The sequence below is a fragment of the Pseudorasbora parva genome, chromosome 3 (assembly GCF_024679245.1).
Source record: "Pseudorasbora parva isolate DD20220531a chromosome 3, ASM2467924v1, whole genome shotgun sequence".
Lineage (NCBI taxonomy): Eukaryota > Metazoa > Chordata > Actinopteri > Cypriniformes > Gobionidae > Pseudorasbora > Pseudorasbora parva.
In genome coordinates, this window is record NC_090174.1 from 42,253,984 (window position 1) to 42,270,932 (window position 16,949).

The 16,949-nt window shown below is 37.1% G+C and overlaps 1 protein-coding gene across 1 annotated transcript in view; it reads right to left on the bottom strand.

Moving 5' to 3' along the window:
- Positions 1–16,949, bottom strand: part of unc5db (unc-5 netrin receptor Db) — a 201,457-nt gene that overhangs the window by 35,282 nt on the left and 149,226 nt on the right. The window contains exon 6 of the mRNA XM_067438934.1: positions 1,967–2,134. Coding sequence (XP_067295035.1) covers positions 1,967–2,134 — 168 coding nt within the window. The remainder of the gene's footprint in view (positions 1–1,966; positions 2,135–16,949) is intronic.

Below are 16,949 nucleotides of genomic sequence, written 5' to 3' on the forward strand. Positions count from 1 at the left end.
CACTTCTACAGCATTTATTAATCTTAGTTATAATTTCAACATGTACTAATACATTATTAAAATCAATTGTTGTATTTGTTAACATTAGTTAATGCACTGTGGACTAACACATACAATAGATGAACAGCTAGATTTTTATTTATCAACATTAACAAAGATCGTTCAATATATTGCTCATTGTTAGCTCATGTTAGTCATGCTCATGTTAATGAGACCTTACTGTAAAGTTACAGAATTACATTAAACATGTACATTTTTAGCATTAAACTAATTGAAAGTGACAAAAAGACAATGTTACAAAAGATTTATATTTTTAATAAATTTTCTATTTAAAGAAAAAAAATGCATTGTTTCCACAAAAAATATTTTAAACTGATAATAATAAGAAATGTTTCTTGTGCATCAAACCAGGATATTAGAAGGATTTCTGGAGGATCTTATGACTGGAATGATGCTGAAAATTAAGCTTTGACATTACAGGAATAAATTACATTTTAAAATATACTAAAATAGAAAACAGTTATTTTATATTATAATTATATTTCACAATATTAATAATTTTATTGTAATTTGATCAAATTAAGGCAGCTTTGGTGAGCATAAGCGTCTTACAAACATCACACTGTTATTGTAACATTGTTAAGCTGAAAATGTAAAGGAAATGAAATAGTGATATTTTACTCTAATTGGGCAGATGCCTAAGAGGTTTTGCAAATTAAGAATTTAATTATAATTATTTTATTTTTGAAAAATATTGACAACTATTTTATACAATTGTCTACTATTAACTATGGCAGAATCAAAGGAATTAATTTTTGCATTTGAGAATGCCATTAGCACCTTTTCTCATTTAATTTATGGGAAATTTATATTAAAATAGAAGTTAAAATATAATTTAAAGTATAACTTAATTTGTTTCTTACTTGTCATCGCACACTATATAACTTATAGCATGATTAAGAAATATACAAATTAAATGTTTTTCATTCATTTGAAGCTTAATTGAACAAACTGTGATTTATTAGGCAAATCAACAGTAACCATACATCTGATCATAAAGACTAAATTGATTTAAATACCACAAACACAGGCAATAAACTGACAAATAACAAACAATAACTCTCCTAATAAAATTACTCTAACTAGGGATTATTTTTTTCATTTTCAGAGAACAGGAGGTCTCATTTACATACATGTTGTATATCCTCAGTAATTTCATCGTAATACCCTTACTTTGAAATATTAAAGACATAGAAGGTATTACAATGTTTGATGAATTATGAATGAAAAACCACAGCTCTAATTGCTCGTTTCCACCGAGCGGTACAGTACAGTTCAGTACGATTTGGGGTGGTAATCCCTGATCTGGCTTGTGCTTCCACCGTCAACGGTATCCTTATTTGATAACCGTGGTGTAGCGTGGTGATGTATTTCTCGCGTAAATAAGAAAGCTACACAGTAAACAACAATGGAAGATATACTGCAGTTCTTGTTCTTGCTTCTCAGCATGTGGCTGTTTGTCACAAGAAGACTTTGTTTGAGCAAATGCTTGCAGGCTGCAAGGAAAAAACACTGAAAAAGAATGCACAAGTGATAATTCTCTCAAAGTTCTGCAGTGAGTCTAGTTCCATCCTTTGGTTACTGGACTACTGTGCTAGGTACCCCAACTGAAGGATCCCAAAAAAGTGGTATGTCTGTCCTTTAAAAAACATTTAGTTATAATTTAATTAATTTAAGATAATGGTAACTGTATAGTATATCCCTTAACTGTAAGTATACCCTTACTTTGGTACCATTCAAAACTGAATGGAAACGGAAATAATTGCGTATTGTACTGTACTGTACTGTACCGCTCGGTGGAAACGAGGCTTTAAGTGCTACACTGACACTAAAAACTGTGTGAGAGTTTGGATGCTGGAAGACAAACTGCACCTCAAGGGTACATTGGGGTTGAAGAGGATCTAACCTGGGCAGAGAGCATTACAGGTGATCTTCTGCACAGACATGCCCTCACAGAACGCTCCTCCGTTCAAAGGAGCGGGGTTAGTGCAGGTCCGAGATCGCTTCTGAACTCCTCTCCCACAGTTCACGCTGCAAGGAGACCACTCAGTCCAAAGAGACCAACCACCATTCACTGCAGAGAGAGATCATCCACTGAATAACACAACTGAACTTAAGATACTACCTTTCTCTCACCCTGCCAGAAGAAACACCCAGAGGACAGGATAACTAACAGGCTAAAGCAAAAATCTTCTCTTATATCTGTGGTTTGACTTTTTATAGTCTAGCTTTGATACATCTTCGCTGTACAACCAACCTGAAGGGTCACACAGAAGGAAAAGTAGATTTCTGAATACAAATGATAAAATAGAACGCATCATATAATCGTTCATGGTTAGAATAGTAAAATATACAGGCTTATTAACATTTTGTTGACATCAAAGTAGGGGTGTAACAGTTCACAAAACTGACAGTTTGGTATGTACCGAAGTTTTGAAGTCACAGTTTGGTACAGGTTCAGTACAGCAGTTTTACAAAATTGCTTTTTCTTTTTTATTCAACAGTGGTTTACAGGAAAAAAATGTGTCTGTCCTTTAAAAAACGTAGTTATAATTTAATTAATTTAAGATAATTGTTTAAACGATATAGGGAGCCCTTACTAGCACATTACTATAATATTAAAGGTTAACAACAGAGCTCAAACTATTAGCTCTAATTCATTTGCTATTTATTTTTAGCTTAACCCTCATAAGCTTCACATTAGGCCATTTTTGCATTAACTTCTAAATCTAATTATAATATATATATATTTTTTAGGGGCCAAGCCCTGAAAGGGCTGTAGCCCCTATTGTATCTGTTAGTTTCCTATATTTAGGGGCCAAGCCCTGAAAGGGCTGTAGCCCCTATTGTATCTGTTAGTTTCCTATATTATTAGGGGCCAAGCCCCCGAAGGGGCTGTAGCCCCTATTGGAATTGTTAGTATACTTTATTATTAGGGGCCAAGCCCCCGAAGGGGCTGTAGCCCCTCTTGGAATTGTTAGTATACTTTATTATTATTATTATTCTTTTTCTTCCCACTGGGTTCCTATGGCAGCCCTATGAACCGTAAGTAGGAAAATGATGAAATTTGGCACACTTGTAGTGATGCTTATGAAAAGTAATTGGTCCAAACTTGGAGTCTCTACAACTAACTCTATAGCGCCACCACCAGTCCAAAAATTCAACATTTAAACTGTTATAACTCTTAAACCCTTTGGAATAGAGAAATGACATGTAGTACATCTGATTCCTCTCCTCACCCTCATCATATTCCATATCTTACATTAAGGCTCCGCCCCTTACAGTAACAGCCATTTTGAAAAGTACAGTATTCAGTTTTTTTGCTACTCTTCCTTCAAATTTTGTCCAATTTTGTCGAAACTTGGCAGAGAGAATCTTTGTACTGAGCCGCACAGAAATGACTGAACAGAATTTTGATATTCATCTCTGTTCAAAAGTTATGATTTCATGAACTAAACAAGCTCGACCCAAAATTGGTTCTGAGGCTGTATCTCGGCCAAACTTTGATCAATCGAAACGAAAATTGGTACGCTTCATCAGACCCATGATCTGAGGGTCCATGCCAAAGTTGGGAACAGCGCCACCTAGGGGTCATGAGATATGAAAAATGGCTATTTTTGCCCATAACTTCTGAACGCTTTGTCAGAAAATCATAATTTTGGTGTCTATGGATTCCCCGCGTCATGCCGAATCTGTGGATACCGGACATGTTAGGATCGAATGAACCACGTGACCGCCATTTTGAATTTTGTCATAAATTGCTATATCTTTTGAAATATTTGATATATCTGCACAAAAATTGGTATGCGTGACCGTCAGCATGTCCCGAACGTACCTGAGAAGTTTCAGAATAGCGCCACCTAGTGTTCCCAAGATATAGGAATTTTTGCTAAAACATTTATAACTTTTGAACGCTTTGTCTAAATTTTATATAATTTATTTCATTTTGTTCCCTGGCTTATGCAGATTCCGACAATGTCTCATTTGTCATATTCCAAACATGTTACTGTCCGCCATATTGAAAAAAGTGAAAAACAGTTTTTTCGCTACTCCTCCTACAAATTTTGTCCAATTTTGTCCAAATTTGGCTCAGATGATCTTCGGACTGAGCCGCACAGAAATGACTGAACGGATTTTTGATATTCACTACCGTTCCTGAGATATTTGTCACTGAATTTGACCCTTCCTGTGTTTGTGTTTTTATGCTAGTTAGCTTAGCATGCCAATTGGTTATTTGCAAAATGTGCTTCTGTTCAATACGTTGAGTCATTCTGAGATTGATCTAAACAGAACTTTTTAAATATTAAATGCTGTCCATTTATTTGAAAAAAATCTTCATTTTGAGTCGACTCTCATTAGAACTATGGAACTTCAGCAGGTGTTTGAACACAAGCCCGGCCAGTGGCGCAACGAGATGAGCGATGGACGCCGCACCCCGAGGTTATGGGTTCGAGTCCCGTGGGGGACAGCCTTATAAAGGTGGCTCTGCATTCGGCGAAAGCCCCTTCTGGGGCTTGGCCCCGTACAACTGCTTGCAGTTCTTGTTATTATTATTATTCTTCCTCCCCTATGGGAGTCAATGGCAGCCCTATGAACCATAAGTAGGAAAATGATAAAAATTGGCACACTTGTAGAGATAGTCATCAATAGTAAATGGACCAAATTTGGAGTCTCTAAGACCAACTCCATAGCGCCACCACCAGTCCAAAAATTAAACATTGAAACTGTTATAACTTTTGAACCCTTTGAGGTAGAAAAATGACACTTAGTACACCTGATTCCTCTCATCATGCTGATCAAATTTAATATCTTACATTAAGACTCCGCCCATTACAGTAATGGCCATTTTAAAAAGTACAGTATTCAGTTTTTTCGCTACTCCTCCTTCAAAATTTGTCTAATTTTGTCCAAACTTGGCAGAGAGAATATTTGGACTGAGCCGCACAGAAATGACTGAACAGAATTTTTTGGACCCTTGGAAAAAAAAAAAGTTATGATGTCTCGAAGTTAACGAGGTTCACCCAAAATTGGTTCTGAGGCTGTATCTCGGCCAAACTTTGACCAATCGAAACGAAAATTGGTATGCTTCATCAGACTCATGATCTGAGGATCCATGCCAAAGTTGGGAACAGCGCCACCTAGGGGTCATGAGATATGAAAAAAGGCTATTTTTGCCCATAACATCCGAACGGTTTGTCAGAAAATCGTAATATTGGTGTCTATGGATTCCTCGTGTCATGCTGAATCTGGTGATATAAGATATGTTAGGATCGGATGAACCACGTGACCGCCATTTTGAATTTTGTCATAAAATGTGATATCTTTTATAATATTTGACACATCTGCACACAATTTGGTATGCATGACCGTCATCATGTCCCGAATGTACATGAGAAGTTTCAGAATAGCGCCACCTAGTGTTCCAGAGATATACGATTTTTTGCTAAAACGTTTATAACTTTTGAAAACATTATCTATATTCTATATAATTTATGTCATTTTGTTCTCTGGGTTTTGCAGATTTCGACGATGTCTCATTTGTCATTTTCCAAAAATGTGACTGTGCGCCATATTGAATCAAGTGAAAAACAGTTTTTTCGCTACTCCTCCTTCAAATTTTGTCCAATTTTGTTCAAAATTGGCTCACATTAAATATGGAGTGAGCCGCACAGAAATGACTGAACAGATTTTTGATATTCGCTACCGTTCCGGAGAAATCCACCTCTGAAGTTGAACTTGCCTGTGTTTGTGTCTTTATGCTAATTAGCTTAGCATTCTAAATGGTTATTTGCAAAAATGTTCTTCCGTTCAAGACATTAATTACTTCTAAGAATGATTTCAAGCAATTTTTCACAAAAAAATATATAATGTTGTTCATTAAATCCAAAAATCTTAATTTTGAGTTAATTTCTAATTTTAACTATGGACCTATGGCATGTCAATGAACGCATGTCTTCCCTGTGGCGCAATGAGATGAGTGTCAGACACTGGATTGTGAGGTTATGGGTTCGAGTCCCATGGGGGACAGCTTTATAAAATTGTGTGTAATGTTCTCATTTAGTGGCAAAAGCTGCAGTTCTGCCTTCGAAATCTCAAGCCTTTATAAAATTAAACAAACCAATGTATGAGTGGTCTGCTGTTTAAAGCAACAGGCTAAAGCTTTGAAGATTGATTGGTCAAATTCAATGTGTAGCAAGTTAAGTTAAGTTATGTTGTTTAAGCATGTGAATTGGGCAATGTTCAAAAGTTTCCTAATAATATCAAAAGTCCTAAAAAGCCAAAAAGAGCCATAATGGGCTTGGCCCCGCAATTGCTGCTAGCAGCTATATTTAGGGGCCAAGCCCTGAAAGGGCTGTAGCCCCTATTGTATCTGTTAGTTTCCTATATTATTATTAGGGGCCAAGCCCTGAAAGGGCTGTAGCCCCTATTGTATCTGTTAGTTTCCTATATTATTATTATTATTATTCTTCCTCCCTATGGGAGTCAATGGCAGCCCTATGAACCGTAAGTAGGAAAATGATGAAATTTGGCACACTTGTAGAGATAGTCATCAATAGTAATTGGACCAAATTTGGAGTCTCTAAGACCAACTCCATAGCGCCACCACCAGTCCAAAAATTAAACATTGAAACTGTTATAACTTTTGAACACTTTGAGGTAGAAAAATGCCACTTAGTACACCTGATTCCTCTCATCATGCTGATCAAATTTAATATCTTACATTAAGACTCCGCCCATTACAGTAATGGCCATTTTAAAAAGTACAGTATTCAGTTTTTTCGCTACTCCTCCTTCAAAATTTGTCTAATTTTGTCCAAACTTGGCAGAGAGAATATTTGGACTGAGCCGCACAGAAATGACTGAACAGAATTTTTTGGACCCTTGGAAAAAAAAAAAGTTATGATGTCTCGAAGTTAACGAGGTTGACCCAAAATTGGTTCTGAGGCTGTATCTCGGCCAAACTTTGACCAATCGAAACGAAAATTGGTATGCTTCATCAGACCCATAATCTGAGGATCCATGCCAAAGTTGGGAACAGCGCCACCTAGGGGTCATGAGATATGAAAAAAGGCTATTTTTGCCCATAACATCCGAACGGTTTGTCAGAAAATCATAATATTGGTGTCTATGGATTCCTCGTGTCATGCTGAATCTGGTGATATAAGATATGTTAGGATCGGATGAACCACGTGACCGCCATTTTGAATTTTGTCATAAAATGTGATATCTTTTATAATATTTGACATATCTGCACACAATTTGGTATGCATGACCGTCATCATGTCCCGAATGTACATGAGAAGTTTCAGAATAGCGCCACCTAGTGTTCCAGAGATATACGATTTTTTGCTAAAACGTTTATAACTTTTGAAAACATTATCTATATTCTATATAATGTATGTCATTTTGTTCTCTGGGTTTTGCAGATTTCGACGATGTCTCATTTGTCATTTTCCAAACATGTGACTGTGCGCCATATTGAATCAAGTGAAAAACAGTTTTTTCGCTACTCCTCCTTCAAATTTTGTCCAATTTTGTTCAAAATTGGCTCACATTAAATATGGAGTGAGCCGCACAGAAATGACTGAACAGATTTTTGATATTCGCTACCGTTCCGGAGAAATCCACCTCTGAAGTTGAACTTGCCTGTGTTTGTGTCTTTATGCTAATTAGCTTAGCATTCTAAATGGTTATTTGCAAAAATGTTCTTCCGTTCCAGACATTAATTACTTCTAAGAATGATTTCATCCAATTTTTCACAAAAAAATATATAATGTTGTTCATTAAATCCAAAAATCTTAATTTTGAGTTAATTTCTAATTTTAACTATGGACCTATGGCATGTCAATGAACACATGTCTTCCCTGTGGCGCAATGAGATGAGTGTCAGACACCGGATTGTGAGGTTATGGGTTCGAGTCCCATGGGGGACAGCTTTATAAAAATGTGTGTAATGTTGTCATTTAGTGGCAAAAGCTGCAGTTCTGCCTTCGAAATCTCAAGCCTTTATAAAATTAAACAAACCAAAGTATGAGTGGTCTGCTGTTTAAAGCAACAGGCTAAAGCTTTGAAGATTGATTGGTCAAATTCAATGTGTAGTAAGTAAAGTTAAGTTATGTTGTTTAAGCATGTGAATTAGGCAATGTAAAAAAGTTTCCTAATAATATCCAAAGTCCAAAAAAAGCCAAGAAGAGCCATAATGGGCTTGGCCCCGCAATTGCTGCTAGCAGCTATATTATTAGGGGCCAAGCCCTGAAAGGGCTGTAGCCCCTATTGTATCTGTTAGTTTTCTTATTATTATTATTATTATTATTATTCTTCCTCCCCACTGGGTTCCTATGGCAGCCCTATGAACCATAAGTAGGAAAATGATGAAAATTAGCACACTTGTAAAGATGCTCATTAAAAATAATTGGACCAAATTTGGAGTATCTACAACCAACTCCATAGCGCCACCACCAGTTCAAAAATACAACATTGAAACTCTTATAACTTTTGAACCCTTTGTAGTAGGAAAATGAAACTTAGTACAATAGAATCCTCTCATTATATTGATCTCAGTCTATGTCTTACATTAAGGCTCCGCCCATTACAGTAACGGCCATTTTGAAAAGTACAGTATTTAGTTTTTCCTCTACTCCTCCTTCAAAGTTTGTCCAATTTTGTTCAAATTTGAATGATATGATCTTTGGACTGATCCAAATAGAAATGACAAAACAGATTTTTTTTATTCATCTTTGTTCAAAAGTTATGATGTTATGAACTTAACAAGGTCGACCCAAATTTGGTTCAGAGGCTGTATCTCGGCCAAACTTTGATCAATCGAAATGAAAATTGGTATGCTTCATCAGACCCATGATCTGAGGGTCCATGCCAAAGTTGGGAACAGCGCCACCTAGGGGTCATGAGATATGAAAAAAGGCTATTTTTGCCCATAACTTCTGAACGCATTGTCAGAAAATCATAATTGTGGTGTCTATGGATTCCCCGCGTCATGCCGAATCTGTGGATACCGGATATGTTAGGATCGAAGGAACCACGTGACCGCCATTTTGAATTTTGTCATAAACTGCTATATCTTTTGAAATATTGGACATATCTGCACAAAATCTCGTATGCTTGACCGATAGCATGTCCCAAACGTACCTGAGAAGTTTCAGAATAGCGCCACCTAGTGTTCCAGAGATATAAGATTTTTTGCTAAAACATTTATAACTTTTGAAACCTTTGTCCAAATTTGATGCAATTTATGTCATTTTGTTCCCTGGTTTATGCAGATTCCGCCAATGTCTCATTTGTCATTTTCCAAACATGTGACTGTCCACCATATTAAAACTAATGGAAAACAGTTTTTTTGCTACTCCTCCTTCAAAATCTGTCCAATTCTGTCCAAAATTGGCTCAGATGATCTTCAGACCGAGCCGCACAGAAATGACTGAACGGATTTTTGATATTTGCTTCCGTTTCTGAGAAATCAGTCTCTGAAGTTGACCTTGCCTGTGTTTTTGTCTTTATGCTAGTTAGCTTAGCATGCTAATTGGTTAGCAGACCTCTGCAGGTTTGTAAAAGAGTGCCTCCCCAGTGGCGCAACAGGATAGGCGACAGACTCCGGACCCAGAGATATAGGGTTCGAATCCCGTGGAGGGGAATTTTATAAAATGTTGTGGAATGTGTTATTTCGATTCCTTTATTATCAGAGTAAGTGTTGTACTTATCTTTCTTCCTCTTGGATTAGAAATAAGTGCGTTTTTGTTAATTTTGTTCATCTGAACTTCTGTTAATTTTTAGTTCATCCTAACTATACTTCTGAACCTATCTATTACTCAAGTACATTCTATTTCTGCCATTTTTTTCCTTCTGGTTCTGCATTGCGCTACTGCCGCATCTTTGGCTTGGCCCCGCAATCGCTGCTTGCAGCTATATTTATTATTATTATTATTCTTTTTCTTCCCACTGGGTTCCTATGGCAGCCCTATGAACCGTAAGTAGGAAAATGATGAAATTTGGCACACTTGTAGTGATGCTTATGAAAAGTAATTGGTCCAAATTTGGTGTCTCTACAACCAACTCTATAGCGCCACCACCAGTCCAAAAATTCAACATTTAAACATTTATAACTTTTGATCCCTTTGATACAGAGAAATGAAACTTAGTACACCTGATTCCTCTCCTCATGCGGATCACATTCATTTCCTTACATTAAGGCTCCACCCATTACAGTAACAGCCATTTTGAAAAGTACAGTATTCAGTTTTTTTGCTACTCCTCCTTCAAAGTTTTTCCGATTTTGTTCAAATTTGAAATAAATAATCTTTGGACAGAGCCGCATAGACATGACTAAACAGATTTTTTTTATTCTTCTTTGTTCAAAAGTTATGATGTCATGAACTTAATGCGGTCGACCCAAATTTTGTTCTGAGGCTGTATCTCGGCCAAACTTTGATCAATCAAAACGAAAATTGGTACGCTTCATCAGACCCATGATCTGAGGGTACATGCCAAAGTTGGGAACAGCGCCACCTAGGGGTCATGAGATATGAAAAAAGGCTATTTTTGCCCATAACTTCTGAACGCTTTGTCAGAAAATCATAATTTTGGTATCTATGGATTCCCCGCGTCATGCCGAATCTGTGGATACCGGATATGTTAGGATCGAATGAACCACGTGACCGCCATTTTGAATTTTGTCATAAATTGCTATATCTTTTGAAATATTTGATATATCTGCACAAAATTTGGTATGCGTGACCGTCAGCATGTCCCGAACGTACCTGAGAAGTTTCAGAACAGCGCCACCTAGTGTTCCCGAGATATAGGAATTTTTGCTAAAACGTTTATAACTTTTGAACACTTTGTCCAAATTTAATATAATTTATGTCATTTTGTTCCCTGGCTTATGCAGATTCCGACGATATATCATTTGTCATTTTCCAAACATGTTACTGTCCGCCATATTGAAACAAGGGAAAAACAGTTTTTTCGCTACTCCTCCTACAAATTTTGTCCAATTTTGTCCAAATTTGGCTCAGACGATCTTCGGACCGAGCCGCACAGCAATGACTGAACGGATTTTTGATATTCGCTACCGTTTCGGAGAAATCCGTCTCTGAAGTTGACCTTGCCTGTGTTCGTGTCTTTATGCTAGTTAGCTTAGCATTCTAAATGGTTATTTGCAAAATATGCTTCTGTTTCAGATGCTGAGTCATTCTGAGATTGAACTAAACAGAACTTTTTAAATATTAAATGCTGTGCATTTCTTTGAAAAAAAATCTTCATTTTGAGTCGACTCTCATTAGAACAATGGAACTTCAGCAGGTGTTTGAATACAAGGCTGGCCGGTGGCGCAACAAGATGAGCAACGGACACCACGCCCAGAGGTTATGGGTTCGAGTCCCGTGGGGGACAACCTTATAAAGGTGGCTCTGCATTCGGCGAAAGCCCCTTCTGGGGCTTGGCCCCGTACAACTGCTTGCAGTTCTTGTTATTATTATTATTCTTCCTCCCTATGGGAGTCAATGGCAGCCCTATGAACCGTAAGTAGGAAAATGATGAAATTTGGCACACTTGTAGAGATAGTCATCAATAGTAAATGGACCAAATTTGGAGTCTCTAAGACCAACTCCATAGCGCCACCACCAGTCCAAAAATTAAACATTGAAACTGTTATAACTTTTGAACCCTTTGAGGTAGAAAAATGCCACTTAGTACACCTGATTCCTCTCATCATGCTGATCAAATTTAATATCTTACATTAAGACTCCGCCCATTACAGTAATGGCCATTTTAAAAAGTACAGTATTCAGTTTTTTCGCTACTCCTCCTTCAAAATTTGTCTAATTTTGTCCAAACTTGGCAGAGAGAATATTTGGACTGAGCCGCACAGAAATGACTGAACAGAATTTTTTGGACCCTTGGAAAAAAAAAAAGTTATGATGTCTCGAAGTTAACGAGGTTGACCCAAAATTGGTTCTGAGGCTGTATCTCGGCCAAACTTTGACCAATCGAAACGAAAATTGGTATGCTTCATCAGACCCATGATCTGAGGATCCATGCCAAAGTTGGGAACAGCGCCACCTAGGGGTCATGAGATATGAAAAAAGGCTATTTTTGCCCATAACATCCGAACGGTTTGTCAGAAAATCATAATATTGGTGTCTATGGATTCCTCGTTTCATGCTGAATCTGGTGATATAAGATATGTTAGGATCGGATGAACCACGTGACCGCCATTTTGAATTTTGTCATAAAATGTGATATCTTTTATAATATTTGACATATCTGCACACAATTTGGTATGCATGACCGTCATCATGTCCCGAATGTACATGAGAAGTTTCAGAATAGCGCCACCTAGTGTTCCAGAGATATATGATTTTTTGCTAAAACGTTTATAACTTTTGAAAACATTATCTATATTCTATATAATGTATGTCATTTTGTTCTCTGGGTTTTGCAGATTTCGACGATGTCTCATTTGTCATTTTCCAAACATGTGACTGTGCGCCATATTGAATCAAGTGAAAAACAGTTTTTTCGCTACTCCTCCTTCAAATTTTGTCCAATTTTGTTCAAAATTGGCTCACATTAAATATGGAGTGAGCCGCACAGAAATGACTGAACAGATTTTTGATATTCGCTACCGTTCCGGAGAAATCCACCTCTGAAGTTGAACTTGCCTGTGTTTGTGTCTTTATGCTAATTAGCTTAGCATTCTAAATGGTTATTTGCAAAAATGTTCTTCCGTTCAAGACATTAATTACTTCTAAGAATGATTTTAAGCAATTTTTCACAAAAAATTATATAATGTTGTTCATTAAATCCAAAAATCTTCATTTTGAGTTAATTTCTAATTTTAACTATGGACCTATGGCATGTCAATGAACGCATGTCTTCCCTGTGGCGCAATGAGATGAGCGTCAGACACCGGATTGTGAGGTTATGGGTTCGAGTCCCATGGGGGACAGCTTTATAAAATTGTGTGTAATGTTGTCATTTAGTGGCAAAAGCTGCAGTTCTGCCTTCGAAATCTCAAGCCTTTATAAAATTAAACAAACCAAAGTATGAGTGGTCTGCTGTTTAAAGCAACAGGCTAAAGCTTTGAAGATTGATTGGTCAAATTCAATGTGTAGTAAGTTAAGTTAAGTTAAGTTATGTTGTTTAAGCATGTGAATTGGGCAATGTACAAAAGTTTCCTAAAAATATCCAAAGTCCAAAAAAGCCAAAAAGAGCCATAATGGGCTTGGCCCCGCAATTGCTGCTAGCAGCTATATTATTATTATTATTATTATTCTTCCTCCCTATGGGAGTCAATGGCAGCCCTATGAACCGTAAGTAGGAAAATGATGAAATTTGGCACACTTGTAGAGATAGTCATCAATAGTAAATGGACCAAATTTGGAGTCTCTAAGACCAACTCCATAGCGCCACCACCAGTCCAAAAATTAAACATTGAAACTGTTATAACTTTTGAACCCTTTGAGGTAGAAAAATGCCACTTAGTACACCTGATTCCTCTCATCATGCTGATCAAATTTAATATCTTACATTAAGACTCCGCCCATTACAGTAATGGCCATTTTAAAAAGTACAGTATTCAGTTTTTTCGCTACTCCTCCTTCAAAATTTGTCTAATTTTGTCCAAACTTGGCAGAGAGAATATTTGGACTGAGCCGCACAGAAATGACTGAACAGAATTTTTTGGACCCTTGGAAAAAAAAAAAGTTATGATGTCTCGAAGTTAACGAGGTTGACCCAAAATTGGTTCTGAGGCTGTATCTCGGCCAAACTTTGACCAATCGAAACGAAAATTGGTATGCTTCATCAGACCCATGATCTGAGGATCCATGCCAAAGTTGGGAACAGCGCCACCTAGGGGTCATGAGATATGAAAAAAGGCTATTTTTGCCCATAACATCCGAACGGTTTGTCAGAAAATCATAATATTGGTGTCTATGGATTCCTCGTTTCATGCTGAATCTGGTGATATAAGATATGTTAGGATCGGATGAACCACGTGACCGCCATTTTGAATTTTGTCATAAAATGTGATATCTTTTATAATATTTGACATATCTGCACACAATTTGGTATGCATGACCGTCATCATGTCCCGAATGTACATGAGAAGTTTCAGAATAGCGCCACCTAGTGTTCCAGAGATATATGATTTTTTGCTAAAACGTTTATAACTTTTGAAAACATTATCTATATTCTATATAATGTATGTCATTTTGTTCTCTGGGTTTTGCAGATTTCGACGATGTCTCATTTGTCATTTTCCAAACATGTGACTGTGCGCCATATTGAATCAAGTGAAAAACAGTTTTTTCGCTACTCCTCCTTCAAATTTTGTCCAATTTTGTTCAAAATTGGCTCATAATAAATATAGAGTGAGCCGCAAAGAAATGACTGAACAGATTTTTGATATTCGCTACCGTTCCGGAGAAATCCACCTCTGAAGTTGAACTTGCCTGTGTTTGTGTCTTTATGCTAATTAGCTTAGCATTCTAAATGGTTATTTGCAAAAATGTTTTTCCGTTCAAGACATTAATTACTTCTAAGAATGATTTCATCCAATTTTTCACAAAAAATATATAATGTTGTTCATTAAATCCAAAAATCTTCATTTTGAGTTAATTTCTAATTTTAACTATGGACCTATGGCATGTCAATGAACACATGTCTTCCCTGTGGCGCAATGAGATGAGTGTCAGACACCGGATTGTGAGGTTATGGGTTCGAGTCCCATGGGGGACAGCTTTATAAAATTGTGTGTAATGTTGTCATTTAGTGGCAAAAGCTGCAGTTCTGCCTTCGAAATCTCAAGCCTTTATAAAATTAAACAAACCAAAGTATGAGTGGTCTGCTGTTTAAAGCAACAGGCTATAGCTTTGAAGATTGATTGGTCAAATTCAATGTGTAGTAAGTAAAGTTAAGTTATGTTGTTTAAGCATGTGAATTAGGCAATGTAAAAAAGTTTCCTAATAATATCCAAAGTCCAAAAAAAGCCAAGAAGAGCCATAATGGGCTTGGCCCCGCAATTGCTGCTAGCAGCTATATTTTTATTTGTTGTTGAAAAAATCATTTATACACAGTGGCTGTCATTTTATGACATATTTATTTAAACATACATTTAAAAAATCAAGAGATTGCTAACAGGTTCAGTAGAATATGAATATAGAGGCTAATATGCCATATATTCAGTGAAAGAGCTGATTTCTCTTGTGAACCAACAGCTGTGGACACTGAATGACTTCTGAGGTAAATGTGATGTTACGTGACATTGTTCTCAAGCTGTTTTATCGTCTTTCCATGGTTGATTACACGACATATGATACATTTCAGTAAGTTGTAATGTATCCTCAACATACCGCAAGCAATAGTAATCCATGTTTATTCTTTAGGAAGAGATGACTGCGTTCACTCACGCGCCGCACCCCACAGCTCCTTGAACTGACGCACCTAGATACAGTGATCTCTCACGTCACATTAAAGAGCATCAAAATGGCATTTAGCATATGAATTTCACGATAACATGGACTGAATACTTAATATGTTTGCGTGGGAACTCAGATTGAAGTGTGTTCCGCGCTTAAAACAAGTTAAATGTTAAAGATTGGATTCGGAACCGTTCGTTTACATGTGCCCCGGACCAAGAGCCCTATACCGAATTGGTTCAGTGTGAATACTTGTACCGTTACACCCCTTCATCAGTCATGTCTGTCCAATTACATTCTATACTGCACAAGCTAGCCAAATACCAGATACCAATACCAAAAAAGCCAGATACCAATATGGACAATTTGTGACATGCACTCATCTTTGAAAACTATGCAAGGGTTAAAAAAAGACCTGTCACAACGATTGCATACTACCTACATTCTCTCCTCTATCTGAGACTGATGTTTCCAAGCTGCTTCTTTCCAACACTTTACCTCAAAAACCAACACTTAACTCTGCAGTAGTAAATAACCTACATACCTGTATCTCTGCTTCATTCCCCCTCCAAAACCTTTAAAAAGATCTACCTTCAATCACCGTTCTGTTTTTTCTTTCTTTTTTCTTTTATAGAACAACCTGATGGACACCAGTCAACTGGACTTCAAAAGTGGAAATTCCCCTGAATCGGCATGACTGGTGAGAACCAGGAAATTGTCCTTCCACATTCTGCTTGATCCTTCTGCTGGCTTCAACATGGTGAATCATCTGATTCTCCTATCAGTCCTCTCAAATAGTAGGGGTGTCAACAATAATCGATTCGGCGATGCATCGCGATGCGGGGCATGAACGATTCAGCATCGATGCGGCAAAGTGCCATAATCGATTATGTCACTGTTTATTTTCTGGCGGACGATAAAATAATTCTGGTTCCGAGAGAATAACAACAACAACAAGGAAGATGGCTGAGGCGGAGGGAGATGACCGCGATAGACGGGTTATTAAAAACGCGCTAACGACCCGAGGTGTGTAGGATTGTACGTATACTTTCTTTGCACAATAATCAATGAATCTATAATGACGAAAAACGCCGTAATTCACCTTTATTCCACAAGGTGGCAATGTCTGATACGCAATGATGAAGTGACGTTTCACTCATAGTTACCTCTGACAGAAAACGAAACAATAATCTGCAAAACTTGAAATGACTCAGTGATTTACCGCAGAAAGCAAGTACTAAACACAATCATATGTTAGTGTCACTGTCTCTTGATGATGGATGTGGTCAAGAAGCTGTCAGTGATCAAAATATTGATTTTGAAGACATTGAAAATGAGTTTTGAGAATATGCTGGAGATCGCGAATATGAGGCAGATGCTGGTAAACTGGTAAACGAGCTCTGACGAGGTCATATGATGATGGTATTAAACATCTGCTCAAACTGAATCCTT